The sequence below is a fragment of the Danio rerio genome, chromosome 3, assembly GCF_049306965.1.
Source record: "Danio rerio strain Tuebingen ecotype United States chromosome 3, GRCz12tu, whole genome shotgun sequence".
Taxonomy (NCBI): Eukaryota; Metazoa; Chordata; class Actinopteri; order Cypriniformes; family Danionidae; genus Danio; species Danio rerio.
In genome coordinates, this window is record NC_133178.1 from 33,143,817 (window position 1) to 33,160,000 (window position 16,184).

At 36.1% G+C, this 16,184-nt stretch overlaps 1 protein-coding gene across 8 annotated transcripts in view; it reads right to left on the minus strand.

The window, feature by feature from the left end:
• tnrc6c1 (trinucleotide repeat containing adaptor 6C1) overlaps positions 1–16,184 on the minus strand; it is a 77,157-nt gene that overhangs the window by 28,904 nt on the left and 32,069 nt on the right. For 4 of the 8 annotated variants that reach the window (XM_005164094.6, XM_009299598.5, XM_005164093.6 and 1 more), the window contains exon 4: positions 1,569–1,886. The exons of the other annotated variants lie outside the window; for them this stretch is intronic. In XM_005164094.6, the coding sequence (XP_005164151.1) occupies positions 1,569–1,886 (318 nt within the window). The remainder of the gene's footprint in view (positions 1–1,568; positions 1,887–16,184) is intronic. 8 annotated transcript variants of the gene reach the window in all.

Sequence of the window (16,184 nt, forward strand, 5' to 3'; positions counted from 1 at the left end):
TATACTAAACAGCAGAAAACAAGGAAACTGCAATGAAGCATATAGATCAGAGATGTCCAAACTAGGGCCCGCGGGCCAAAGTTGGCCCATACCTTTGGTTTGGCCCACCATTCTATCCAAAAAGAGCAGGAGAATGATAGGGAGCATTGGGGAGAATGCCTTTAACAGAGATCATCATATTGAATTTAACATAACCTTTTTTGTTTGTTTGTTTGTTTGTTTCATTGTTGAGTTGAGCTACAAAAGAACAAACTGAAATAAAAAGTTTCTGTTAAATGTTGTAAATGAATCCGTTAAAAAAAGTAAATACTGTCCCTCAATGAATATAGGATGATGCACAAAACATTGGCAGCAAATCAATGCAAAAGCTCAACTTGTGTATTCAGCATTGAACTATATTGTGTAGTAAACAGGAAGTTATTTTTTTACTGTAACATTTTATTTTGATGGTCCATTTAAGTATTGGCAGACTGTCTGCTTAGTATCTGTTGATACTGCTGCTAAATAGACATTTAACTGACTATAAGAACCAACCCTAATTACTAACCCTAATCCCAATCTAACAGTCTACTAATAATCTATTGAGAATTACTGTACATTAGGCATGTAGACGCAACTTAAATTCAACAAATGGACTATCAAAATAAAGTATTTTTTATTATACATCATTAGTTCATATAATGCAATGTTTTCTAGTTTTGTTTTATATCTTAGAAAAAAATTAATTTGGAAATTACTCATAGCAACTTAAATGTAATACAGTTTCCTACATTTACCTTCAGCCCACAGCCCTCAATGAAGTTTGGATTTTGGCCTTTCATGGAAAAAGTTTGGCCACTCCTGATCTAGATGTTTTTATCAACAAATTGCAATTCCGATGTCCTATTTTTTTCCTTCACAGAAGAAAAAAACTCTGCTCATCATTTCCATGCAGCATGTCACATAATTATGCCTAAATACTTATACATAAACATATGCACCAATCAAAACCCCTTACAGCCTGCATCATGCATCTGTAATGCATTAGCTGGGCAGAATAATTTGTTTTCATATAAATATAACTTTAATATATTTGGCCAATTATAATAACACACAAAAAAAATCATATTAGCCAATAAAAATGGCATATTGACATATTGTGCACCATTTGAAAGATTTACTTGTGGTTTGCATTGCCAAGTCTCTATTATGATCAACAAATAGCCATGTGCTCCAACATGTATAGATGCACTCTAGGTGACCCAAAGTTCAAATCCTGACTAAAGATCCTTTTCTTTTCCAGGTCCCTGTCTGATTTCCTGTCTGTCCTGCTACTGTCGCATCTAAATAAGGCATAAAAAAAAGTTATTCATTACAATCGTGCTACTTAAGCACGGGCCGATTTCCCCAAAACCAGCATCCAAATGCCACAACCAGCACTTCCACCTTCATGCTATATAACAAAACAAAATGACCAAAGAGACCACATTAATCACCAACCACAGCCAACTCAAAGGGGTGTGAGTGTTTTCTAGACTGCACCCTGACTCAGCAGGCTGTCTCATGTACATCATAGAGGAGAAGCTGACCTGGATTGGTCTGGCAGGAGAAGGGTTGAGGTGTAGTGCTGGCGGACGCGGGCTGCACAAGAGCTGTGCTCCCGATGGGCAGAGGTTGGCCTCGCTTCAGTAGCTGCTTGTGTTCGTGTTGACGGAAACGAGGGGGCACCTCTCTGGGCGGGTAGCGAGGGGCTGCCGGCGGCTGCTGTTGCTGTTGGTTGTTGCCGGAGGGTGCGCGCTTGCCATTGCCACCAGTGCTGCTGCTGGCTGAGGGCACGGGAGGGTTGGTGGCGATGCTGGGGTTGTTGGGGAGAGGAGGGGTGGGGCTGGGCTTGGCAGAGTCTGGCACTGTGGACACAGAGATGAAAGAGCGAGAGAAAGACACAGAGAGAGAGAGAGTGAGAGAGAGAGAAGGGGGAGAGGGAAGGATAAAGTTAATTTTAGCACATGCCATAATGAAAGCAAACAGGAAGTGTCTTTAGAGGGATGGCTATGGAAGGATTCAGGAGGGATGAGCGGGTGCAGGACCATTAAGGTCGCCAGTTTTGCCTGTCTATAGCAATCACAGCTTGTGCCGACACAACAGGGCTGTCAGAAAGAGAGACGAATAGGAATAAAAGTGCCGTTTATCTTAACCAATCCATGTTGTGGAGGAGGTAGAAACGGTTACACAATTAGCCATCAGAGAGTCTGATCCAGGCAGATCTTCGCCTGAGGCTGTGGCAAAGATGAAGCAGAAAGAGCACAAGCATCTGCGTGAATGAGTGCCGGACTTACGTAACACACTCCTAGCTCACTGACGGGGGAGATGCTGATTCTGCTGGGGGATAAACTCAACAGATGCTTAAAGAGGGGGAAAAAGCTTTCAATATAGGTTTCTTGGCTTTTATTGATTTTGGGAGCTTTCACACTTTTAGACAGAGTAAGAAAGAGTTTAATATCAAAACGGATATAATGATGGATCTACAATGATGCACTGAAAAAATACATAGGTGGACCACATCAAATTTAGCTTTATTTCATTTCATTTTCCTTAGTTCTTAGACTTAGTCTCTTTATTCATCGGGGGGTCGCGCTAAAGCAGAATGAACCGCCAACTTATCCAGCATATATTTTACACAGCAGATGCCCTTCCAGCTGCAACCTAGTACTGGAAAACATCCATACACACATCCACACACACACACATCCACACACATAATGTACACTATGGCGAAATTAGTTCATTCATTTCACCTATAGCGCAAGCTTGTGGGGGAGCACGCGGATGAAACCCACAAAGGGAGAACATGCAAACTCCACACAGAAATGCCAACTGACCCTGCCGGGATTGAAGCAGCAACCTTCAACCACTGAGCCACTGTGTAGAGAACACGTCAAATAAAAAAATTATGACATAAAAAATACATAGTTATGCAACCAGTTAATGGAAATTGAAAGCTTGTAAGGAATTAACATTGACAAATCACATTCTCATCATTAAAACATTTTTAAATTATGCAAATTATTTTGCAACTTAAAGCTACTGATGTATAGTTATAAGCAGTGGTGGTAAAAGTACTAAAAAAACATACTCAAGTAAAAAACCATAACTGGCCTAAAAATGTAGTGCAAGTAGAGTAAAAGTATCTGTTGTAAATATTACTCAAAGTGTGAGTAAAAAGCAGACGTTTCAAAAGTACTCAAGAGTAGCAAGTAGCGAGTATTACGCTGTAAAAGCTTATGCCTTTACATGTAATTTGTGAATGTGTGTAAACGTAATATTCTGTAGTGCATTTAGTTATTGCCCAGCAGGCACACAATGTCATAAGACCTTAATATTAGGTTAGATTTAGGCATCAGGTGACCAAAATTCAAGTTTAGCCAGCATCTACGGACGTTATTTTGACGTTCAATAACGACTTCAAATGACGTTGATATTTGGTTGATTTTAGGTTGTTAGAAAGTGACCAATATCCAACATTGAGCCAACATCTTAAATCAAGGTCATCTTGACGTCAAATACTGACATTTGCTCGTCAGATATGACAACCGAAATCCAACATCTGATAGATGTCATAATGGTAACGTCCACACAACGCCAAGCTGTAACATCATTAGACTTTGATATCTGGTTGATTTTAGGTTGGACATTGGACATTGATGTCGGCCTTAAATTGGGTTCTGATGTCAACTCGATTTTCATTTTCAAACAAAAATGTAACGTCCCCAAAACGTTGATGTACAACGTCAATCTGATGTCATGTTGACGTCTTGTGCCTGCTGGATGTTTAAGGCCATTTTGGTCATTATACAGTCAACATCTATCATTTTCTCAAAGGTGATCTGCATCTAAACAGTCTCTGGGTCATTGCGTGTAAAGATTTTGGACATCTTCTTGGATATTTTTAATGCTTCCAAACGGTTTGCTGCATTTATTAAGTGTCCATGTCTTAAGGTTGTTCAGTATGATGCAATTTACTTTCTATATGCGGTTTGATTGGACAGGAATCGCAGGACTGATTTTTCTAATCCCCATAGACAAGAAATAATAAAGTAGTGACTGCAGGTTGAAGAAAAGTAGTGGAGTAAAAGTACAAATACTGCACTAAAAATGTACTTAAAGGAAAGTAAAAGTACACATATTTAAAACTACTTAGAATATTTCAGTTAGTAAGAAAAACTACTCAATTACAGTAGTTTGAGTATTTGTAATTTGTTACTTTACACCACTGGTTATTAGTTATACAATACCTATACATAAGTGCAAAATGATTGCAAAATAGCTTTATGTATAAAATAGCTTCTGCTCAGACATAACGTAAATTACAAAGGTCAACAACACACTGCGCTTAATGTATACTCACTGTGCTGGAAAGAAGAAAAATCATGGTGCTACATTTTAATCTCCAATCACTTCATTTTCTTTTTTGAAGACTAGTGTAAATGTGTGAAATAAATAAACGGTTTTAAAAATGACTGCTGAGATTGTACTCTTGATATAAATGAGTAGAGGCTTGGACCTTGAAACGGTATGCTTTTACGTCAACTTGAAGGAATCCACTTTACATAAAACAAATTACTAGGCAGGTTAGGTTAATTAGGCAAGTTGTTGTATAATGATGGTTTGTTCTGTGGACAATCAGGAAAAAATATAGCTTGAAGGGTCTAATAATTTTGTCCTTAAAAGGGCTATTAAAAAACGTAAAACTGCTTTTATTCTAGCCACAATAAAACAAATAAGACTTTTTCCAGAAGAAAAAAATATTATCAGACATACTGTGAAAATTTTATTGCTCTGTTCAACATAATTTGGGACATTTAAAAAATAAAAAAATTTAATTCAAAGGGGGGCTAATAATTCTAACTTCAACTGTATATATATTTTTAAACCATTCAAACTTGCTTTGTTTAGCTGTCTATTCAAAAGTGTGGGAAAACTGTAGGCTGTGATTTAAACATAAATCATCAACCCTCAATCTAGTGTCCTATACGTCTAAACTGAAATGACATCGCTCCCTCACAGCCTCATTTTCATCCTTTTCATTGAAAAAACAGTGATTTCTGTCACATGAAAGTCAAACTGGAACCACACAAGCCCAAGTTCTTCACTAAATAGGGTTTGTGGTAACCAGGCGAGCAGCATTCTACACTCATCTCTCTTATTGGCAGAATAAAGGCTCACATACACTCTAGATAATGCTCTGTAGAGGCCCAGAGTGACACTGAGCTAGCATGAGCATGTCCTTTTAATTTCTCCCTTTCTCTCTCTCTCCCTCAGACGAAAGTCCCTCCCCCAGCCGTGGCCTCATGCTCTCCTTCATGGCATGTGTGCAGCACAGACGCTCTCCAGTGGCGCAGTCGCAGTGCTAAGCTGGAATCGGTGACGCCAATCCCTGATTAAGTCCAGCTCAGCCTGCCTGCCACGAGTAGCGCCGACCAATCGCCTCAGATTTCCCCGTCCTCCTCTCATATACCGGTGTTATAGCCGATTATGAATGTGCTACAGGAGGCATATGCACTCCTGGACGCATGGCTAATTACCCTTAATTATGCTGGAAGTACCTGCATATTCTGTCTTTCACACTTTTGCCCCAGGGTTGTAGAAAAAAAAGCTGCAGTTTTTGGCCCTTTTGATAAAGGGCTTTCTGGAAGCTTCTGTGGAAACTGTCAGTGCTTGTCCAATGACAACACAGCACTACCGAGGAAAGGTTTGAGAGCGGAAGGGGGAGGGAGGTGGAAACGAGTCCTCCAATAGAAGACGAGGAAAAAAAAAAAGAGGAGACTGCATGCATCCAAATCCAGCTCTCTGAACACTGAACACAGATACGCAACACAAATCCTCAAGCAATTATACAGTTATGGGATTCAAGTGAAGTGAGAAGTTTTAATTAAAGCCTTTTAACTGAGGCTTATTTTAAAGCTCTGTCGCTCTGATACACACTCGATACTTATGTGTAAAACCATTTTACACTGCCCAGACCCTGATGCACAAATTTGGCCAGGATTGAGATTGGTTACAATACCACAGCAACCAGAGTTAAGCTCTATCATAAAAATTAATTTTGGTGCAATACCAAACTGTAATATTACTAACAACTATTGCTAATAATAAAATATACCAACAACAATACACCAAAAACAATTACCAATGCCATCAAAATGTTAAATAATAAACCAATATAACAATAATAATATAATAATAATAATAATAATAATAATAATAATAATAATAATAATAATAATAATAATAACAATAATCGGTTCCTAATAGATCCCTCCAAATTCGTCTTCTACTTCTTCTTCTTCTTATTTTTATTAAATCCCATACTATTGTTGATAATAATGATTATTATTATTCATTATATATTCATTTTTTATTATAATTATAATAATAATAGGTCCCTCCAAATTCTTCTTCTTTTTCTTCTTCTTAAATCACACGTGTAACGATACTAATAATAATAATTATTAGAGACGCTCCGATCAGAATTTTCGCAGGTGAAACTGAGTATCGGTTACTTGTCATGGTGATTGGCAGATACAGAGTGCAGATTCTGATGCTATAAGATTTATGCAACTTTGTAATAAACTAAGGTTGCTGCATATAACCCTATACATTATTATTACTGAATATAATCTTGAACATGTCTCTTATAACCATTTAGTGTGGACAAAAGCAGCTTAACAGAAAATAATAGATATATGTGGGAGATTTGCAGAGCTTTTGGGAGAGGTCATGTGGTTGGACACAAGATGGGGATGATTACAGAGGTCACACCACATTTGTATATATTTGTATATATATATATGTATACATGCACATCTGTATATATGTGTGTCTTCCTCTGCTGATAAACAAACACTTGCAATCGGTTCATGAAATCAGCCAGATTGGCGAGTACCGATTGAGACTTTAAATGCGATTACCAGCCGTTACCGATCTCTGGCCGATCAATCGAAGCATCCCTAATAATTATTATTATTATTCATTATTTATTATTACTACTATTATTATTACTACTATGACAACTACTACTAATACTACCAATACCAATACTAATTTGGCTTGCAACACACAACAGAAACAGTTAAGACTAAAATTTAATAAAATCCATCAACTAATATATTATTTCAGCAAACATATAAGCACAATGCCACTCAGATAAATAATAAAAGCTGCAAGGGATGTGTTCTCAAACCCAGCACTGCTCTAGAGACGGAACACAAAACTGATGCAGGAAAAAGCAAACATCAGCTTCTTTTGTGGAGGACACATTAGATATTAAAGATACGTGTTTGTGAGACAGCTCAGATGCACTGTGAATTCCCAGTGAATTATGCAGCATTTCATTACAAAGGGAAAAAGAGAGAAAAACGCATATTAGACATCAGCCCGAGGGAGTATTTTCCATCTCACAGTACGTCACTGATCTCTCTGGCTTTCATGAAGACGTCTTCATTTACAGACTGACGACAAATTAAATACTCCAACAAAGGTTACATTCTTAAATTCCTTACAGGTCAGATTAAAACGCTAAGGGTTTGAATATGGTGTAAAGTCTTGAAAGGCTGATGTGTGCACACTTTATGGTGTTCATTTTATTTGCATTTTATTAAATGCTTTATAGAAGAACTATTGCAATATAAGGAGCAGCATGAATTAGATAATCAACCAGCAACATATTTAGACACGTTTTTTCATCCATTTTCGAGATCTCTACAGAATAAAACATGTAAGAGCCTGACATAACTTGAAAAAATTATATATATAGTTATATTTGGCTAAAGGGACCCTATTGTGCATTATGAAAGATCATATTTTGGTTTTAGGAGTCTCCAACATTAGGCTGATACACATGCAAGGTCAAAAAAAACCTTTCATTGTCTTAAAATATGCATTTATTTTTACCTATTTATCCCAACAACTTCCATATGATTCGTTCAGTGATTCGTTTGTTCCCAAACCCCTCCTTAGCACGATCTGTGCTGATTGGTCCGATGACCCAGTCTGTTACAATTGGTCAACTGCGTTCAGCGCGAGACAGAGAATCGCCCACCACAGCTTAGCAACAATATTGAAGTAGTCAGAGTGCAGAGTATGTGTATGAGCCCAATGCAGAAGTGCTTTAAAACAATGCAGTTTAACACCAGCTTATCGCTCCATTCTTAACTCTGACACACATTTAGTATTAATCCACACAGTGGCAAAAGCTGAACTATTTTGAAACTTGACTAACGCATGTGTGTAGGAACAGCTGACAGTGGCCATAGCAATGACAAACGGCAGAGGACTGCAAGCTAAAAAACACGATTAAATCCGTAAAGAAAACGGCACGCATTGCATTTTCAACATGGCTTTAGATGCAATATGAAAAAATAGAGAGGTTACCAGTACAAGCCGTGTGAAGTGGTTAGATGTAACAAAACACAAATAAATACACTTTTTGAAAGCAACAGAGAACAAGATGGCAAACCATTTAAATTGCACTTAAGTAACTTAAAATTGTAAAATGGAGGAAGAAACTGATCCATGAACTGTGTAAAGTTCCTGTCAAGCTCTGACAAAGTCACATACTTCAATATGCTTGTTAAGTGTGACGTCACGCGAAGCGGCTTCCGGGTCCAAGCGATCTATTCAACTGTATGGGGAGACTCATGAAATGGTAATTATAAATGTCTACAAAGCGATTTAATACTTTCGAAAATCATGATCACAATATACATGTCCATGCCTAATATCCGATGGCCAAAAAGTGATTAATTTTTTTTATAAATTGTTAAAATGTTAGTATTGTTACGCAGCAAGCTCAGAGATTGTTGTGTACAATATGACTTTATATAAAATTAACTTTAATGTGTGATATGAATTAAAAGTGATCATAAACGAATAATTTCTCAACTCAAATGAGTGGCGGCTTGGACCTGGAAACAGTATTACATACGTCACCAACACGTCACCACTTAACAAGCGGATAGTCTTTTCTGATCCTTCCTTAAACAAACGGTTAATGAATCCCCCACTTTAAGCGTGGAGATTGCTGAAGCACCTTTCAGAAAAATGTCGGGAACCCAGCCCAAGGCTGGGGCTATAATGCTGAGGAATTTTTGCAAAAATAAACTTCTACCAGTGCCTCCTCACAAAAGTAACACTAACTTTCCCTCACACTTCAGAGCACAGCGTCTTTGTGGCATGATTCAACTGGGATCTGCTACAGTGTTCGTCTTCCTCTTTTTCTTTCTAGCATTTGTGGGCGGGGTCAAGGGTTTGTATTTTCTCGCAACAAATGGGTGAGGCTTAAGTTCCATTTTGACATCAGGCAGACATGGCTAAGGATTCGTTACCCCGAAGATTCATTTGAACCACTCTGAGCCGACTCTTTTTGAAAGTTGAAGCAATAGTTTTAAGCACGGTGCACTTTCAGATTTAAACATCAGCTGGATACTTCACTTATCTTAAAGCTGTGTTAAACACTGCATGGAAGGTCATTTTCAAAAACACATAATGGGGGCTTATTAATAATTTGCTGGAAATTACTAATACAACTACACGTTACTAATACAACTACATGTTACTAATACAACTGCACTTTACATCCAGCTTTTCTGTATTATTATTTTATTGGTATATTTTATGAAAAGTATTTTTCATCTCACAGCATGCCACTGATCTCTCTCGCTTTCACCAAGTCGTCTTTCATTTACTGACTGATGACAAATTACATCTAACATTAAATGTTCAATTCTCCAACTTCACATGACAGACGAAAGCACTAAATGTACAAACATGGCATAAAAAGTCTTGGTAAGTCTTGGTAGACCAAAATGACAGGACCAGAGTCGAGTGTAAGTACAGAGGAGACACCTTAAATGTAATTACAGCACACCGACTGCGCCGCCTACTACAGACACACACTCCGCACACACTGTTAACGCGTAATGACAGGCTTTCCAAGATGAGCTGAGACTTCAAACAGAGGCCAAAAAGCGCTGAGTGGGTTTATTTTGATCAAAAGGACCACTTTCGACCTGTGAGAGAGTTATGAGACCAGACAAAGGCATTGTGTTTTTGAGATGTGAATCGGACCTCACAGAGGGAACAGGTTTTTGAGGTCAATATAATTGAATGTGGCTTGCTCTCAATGGCATGTTAGTGGCCTTCTGTGGAGGCTGATATTGTGCTACCAAATCATTATCTGTCATTTTGACCGACTTGGTTGTAAACGTTCTGCTTCATGCTTTATTTTAAACAGTCTGTGTTTGTCCGAAAATTACATAGAGTTCATAAAACATGGGATGTAATTATAGATAGGGAAATAACTTTGTGTATAACTGACCAGAGTGATTTGGAAGAAAATAAATTCTACTCATTCAGTAACTTTTTTTTTTTTTTTTAAATACCTCCATGACATAATTGTGACATGCATAATAGTGGAGCTGCACAAAATATCGTTTCAACATCGATATCACAATGTGCACATTCGCAATAGTCACATCATAAGATTTGCAATATTTAGTCTGAATTATAGTTGACCAGAAGTGATAGAATTGTATTTAATCACTGTATTTATACTGAATTTATATTTAAAAAATGATTACTTAGAATTTTTGTCTTGTTTTTAGTCCACTTATACACATTGTACATCATTTTGCTTGTTTTTAAGGACAGATTTTGACTTATATTTCTTCTTAAGTTGAGAACAAAACAATATTTTTTTTTTATCTAAGAATTTTTAGATATTTCTGTCATAAACGCTCGGAATTTATTATGGTTATGAATATGGCAATATTGATTTGGTCTTGACGGTATAGATCTGCTACGCAGCAGCTGCTTTGATAAATATGGCAGAGCAAGTACTGAGACCTACTACTGCCAGCACATACACAGATATGCCATCCGACATTATAACACGCTACTGCTGCAAACAAATCATATGTAACCTCCGTAGCAGATCTAAACACAGGTGGAGCTGGGGTGGAGAAGGGTCTTCGAAAACGCACCACAGTTTGCATTAATGAAAACCGATTAAAGTCCAATACTTTTATTTTTTAAAAGTGACCAATATTTTATATGTGGGTTGATTTCTTTAGTCTCAACTGTTTCTTAAGCGCATTTTCATCACTGCTGCTGCGTGACTATGGTAACAACTCTACAGAGCCCAACTGAGGAAGAGCAGGAATTAAAGTCCTTAATTTCGACCAATCCATTTAACAAATAGTAAAAATATTTGTGCTGCTTAACCTCTTAAAGTCAAGAGCTATTTTGGGGCTTCTGCCTGGATATTGTCTACCCAAATTTAATATATTTGAGACTTTTGTTTTTCCTCAGTGCATAACTGACATGTCACAGGTGTACTGTTCATCTATAGATGTTTGAAAGTCATGCAAACATATCCATTAGTTTGAAGAAGCGTGAATTGTAGATCACGTGAGAGAATCAGGGGGAATGTCACAGCTAGTCAGTTTTAGAGAAACTGAGCTTATACTGAGAAAAAAAAAAAACAACGATAATATTTTTCCATTGCATCACATTGCATTTAACCCCATTGTGCTGAATTAAATTGAAATTGGATTCCACTGCAATGTGATAAAGGTGAATTGTATCGTATCGTATCATATTAATGGCTGCCTTATATGTATTTGTAATGTGGTGAATTGTATTGTATCGTATCATATTAGTAGTTGCCCTATATGTATTTGTAATGTGGTGAATTGCATCATATAGCATCGTATCATGTTAGTAGCAGCCTTATATGTATTTGTAATGTATCAAATTTTTAGCTATACATCGAGATGTAAATCGCACTGGCCAGCAAAAAATAAAAATAAATAAATAAATAATAATTCTGGGGCTTATTTAAGAAATTTTGGTTTTTGTAAAACATTTTAGAGGTGATAATATAATTATATAATAATTCTAAAATATTATATAAAAATGACAAAATAATTGTCCACTCCTGTAAGCAAAACAATTAAAAAGAAGGGGCGAGTTACAGTTTAGGAGATTAATTAAAATATGACATTTTGATTTCATTTTTCAGTTTTTCTAACCACTACATTTACATTCCAGCAGGGAAAAATATTTATCTGGAAAAGATTATGCATTTTAGATATTGTCAACATTTTTTTAAACTCATTAAATGAGAATGTATTTGGAGCAGCCTCAGAACGCAGAGGGATCCTATGTTTGTGCACATGTCCTCTGGAGCTCCAGACACATAGAGTGTTTCTCCTCAGGGAAACTCTTTACACAGACACCTTATGATGTTTTGTGCATCCCCAGGTCCCAGACTGTGCTTGCTGCTATGGAGATACACACCTTGCAGTTGTTGTTTTTTTCTCTCTCTACCCAGCTCTCATCGCAACAGAGCATCTGTCACTGCCTAACCACACAAACAGACCACACTAACAAACTGTCAGGTCAAAATACAGGTATGAGCGCGCAGATGTGAGCAAGCAATATAGATTTAACATTTACAGCAGCTGTATGTGCAATTAACCAAGACTGAGAAATGGATAATGCTCTTCATAATTAACTGCTGTTCTAATGTAAAGATGTATGGAGCCGTTAATCTGAATGGCATTTGGCTTGCTGTTAGTAAAAGAAGATGCAATAACTATACAAATCCTTGTTTACATTTATAAAAAGCAACAATTAAAAAAAGAAGTTAACATATTTGGGACAAGGTTTAGAGTGCGAATTTTAGACAACATGACATGGCATAAAACAAAGAAAGAATTTAAAGAATACACAGTAAAGCATTTTCTTTTTTAGCTTTTTTCTTTTAAAGCACTATAACATGATTTGGTTCATTAAGATGTATTTAAGAAATAATTATTTGTATTATATATAGTTGAAGTCAGAATTATTAGCCCCCTTTGAATTTTTTTCTATTTTTTATTTATATCCCAAATGATGTTTAACAGAGCAGGGAAATTTTCACAGTATGTCTGATAATATTTTTTCTTCTGGAGAAAGTCTTATTTGTTTTAGTTCGACAAGAATAAAAGCAGTTTTTCATTTTTTTGAAACACCATTTTAATATTATTTTCAATATTTTCAATATTATTAGCCCCTTTAAGATATAATTTTTTTCCGATAGTCTACAGAACAAACCATAACTTGATTAATTACCCTAACCTGCCGAGTTAATCTAATTAACCTAGTTAAGCCTTTAAATGTCACTTTAAGCTGTAAAGAAGTGTCTTGAAAAATATTTAGTCAATATTATTTACTGTCATCTTGGCACAGATAAAATCAGTTATAAGATATGAGTTATTAGAACTATTGTGTCTAGAAATGTGTTGAAAAAAATCTCTCTGTTAAACAGAAAACAGTTCAGATTAATATTAGATATGATAAAGTTTGCTGCCTAAATAAAGATTTTGTTTGATTGTTGATACAATGAAGACTAAACGGTGATGTTTTACGTTTGATTGTCTTTCTGAACCTGCATCCAATGTTTAAACAAAAAAAGTTCAGCAATTTTTTTTGTGATTCTGTAGACGGATATGAGTTTCAGTAATCATGTCAAAGCAGTAAGTAAATCATACTATCGTCTCAAAAACATTGCAATAGTTAGATGCATTGTTTCCAGTGAGGACTAAAGGCCCGCTCACACTGTGCGATTTTTTTATAATCCTAAACAATTGTTCAGAGCTTTAGAGAAACTTGTTCATGCTTTGATCACCAGCAGGGTGGATTACTGTAATAGACTACTCAGTGGCCTTCCAAAAGAGCCAGTCAGACAGTTGCAGCTCATCCAGAACACTGCTGCCAAGTCTCTTACCAGAACCAGAAAATCAGAGCACATCACACCTGTCCTCGGGTCTTTACACTGGCTCCCAGTTACAGTCCAAATAGATTTTAAAGTATTACTACTTGTCTATAAATCACTAATTGGCCTAGAACCACAATATATTACAGATATGCTCCTTGAATACAAACCTAACAGAACACTTAGATCTTTAGGATCAAATAAACTAGAAATTCCAAGAGTTCCGTCAAAGCACGGAGAATTCACCTTCAGCTACTATGCCCCACGCTGCTGGAATCAACTTCCAGAAATGATCAGATGTGCTCCAACATTAAGCACATTCAAATCAAAAACTAAAACACATCAGTTTAGCTGTGCCTTTACTGAATGAGCACTGTGCTATGTCCGGCAGATTGTTACTATTATGTTTTTCTTTTTATTTTCATTCTTTTATAACCTGTTTTAACACAATTTAATTTGTTTTTAATAACTTTTATTATTTTTATTTATTTTCGTATACTTGTATTTTATGTAGAGCACTTTGAATTACCACTGTATGAAATGTGCTACGTAAATAAACTTGCCTTGCCTTGCCTAAATGCAGTAAGACTCCATTGAAAAGCATGAAGCACTATTTATTTTATTTTATTTAATCTTTTTTCTATTGTATTCATCTGTGCTTTATTTGATTTGGCTTGTTTTTGTATAATTTTGTATATTTTATGCAAATGAACAAATCAAAAAAATTATCTCAATGAATGTATAATTATGAATTCTTTTAAAATACTTATTCAATTCATCTTGTGAAATTGTATTCATATTGCAATATACAGGCCTGTAGCCAGCCTGAAAGGCGTGTTTTTTTATCTCAAAAAGTGGACCTTTTTGACGGTATATACCTAATTTTTCTATTTAACTATGAGGTTCAAATACAGTATTTAAAGCACTATTTTTTATCTGTATTAGCTTGTCAGATGGTCATCATAACCACACTTTTTGATGTGACAAAAATATATCCAAAAGTTTTAAAGTAAAGAAATATGAATACAATACTCATTTTAAAATACAAATCTATTACTATTGCATTATCATACATCATTAGAAAAGGAGTTTTAAATTAAAAACCATAGCCTATTATCATTTATTAAGCAAATAACAAACATTAAACTTTTCTCAGTCAGAATTTGGCCGTTTGAATAAAAGAATAATTAGAATAAAAGAATAATTTTTATTGTAAAAAAAGTACAATTAAAAAATCATGGATAACAACAATAATTGTAATGTGCCGCAATTGGTGCTTCATAAATTTTATTGATTGGTTTTTGTGTCAACTATAAATTTAGAATAAAGATTTAGAATAAAAGGTCACTTGTAAAATGTTTTCTCTATTTAAAAATAAAACTGTATTGAAAGATGACTTCACTTGGTCTTAAAGCCTTTTTCGATGTTTTTTTTTTCTAAAATTTATGATGGCATAAAAGACAAAATAAGATAAATGAGCTCACGTATGGGGTGTATGTGGGTCTTTCAAACCACCCGAAGCCCCCCTGGCTACAGCCCTGATATATAATCGCAGAAAAACAGTATAGCAATGTCATTGACATACTGGAGTATTTTACTGAATACTAGAGTAATGACTTTAGAAAATCCACTAAACACTTCCCACAGCTGTGAATTAGATTTTAAAAAAATATCTTTTTTTTATGGCATTTCATATAGCATTACAGCAGCCATGGCAAACATAAATAAAAAATGAGTTATAGACCAAATCAATAAAATTAAATGTTACTACATGTAAATTACCACAAACTCACTGTGACAAGCTACATCCATCAAAAAAAAAAAAAAATCCACATAACATAGCCTATATAAACAAACCAATTATTCTGTGGCTTGGGTTTCAGATGCACCATGGTATAAATGTAACCAAATCTCCACATCAACAGAGCCTAAGCTCAGCATGTTGACTAGCGCAAGCAAATAATCTTTTGTTTTCACACTATCAAACCCTTAGATGTCAAACAAAATAGGCAGCTCGTGGTCAGTGAGTTCAGTAGCCTGCAGCAGTGAGATTAGCTCTAATACGATCTCCGCAATCGAGAGTGACGTGCGACCTGACCCTGCCGATGGACACGTTTCAAAGGCTTCATGCATAAGTTCAAGAATCAGCCAAATCCATTACTGGCAAAATCACCATACCGCTCGCTCGCTCATCATGCTAATACCATCGCTTTCCATGTTTAACCTTGCAGGAACGAGAGGAGTCTGGAGATCTTAATTAGCAGCGTTTAAATATGCATCTGTATTTAAGGCCTGCGGTTTCTCACTGAGAGATGAAAAGAGCCGCGTGAGAGGAAGACTGGGAGCTGGACTACATGAAAACTGGAGCAACTGGGGACAAGCCTCGTGG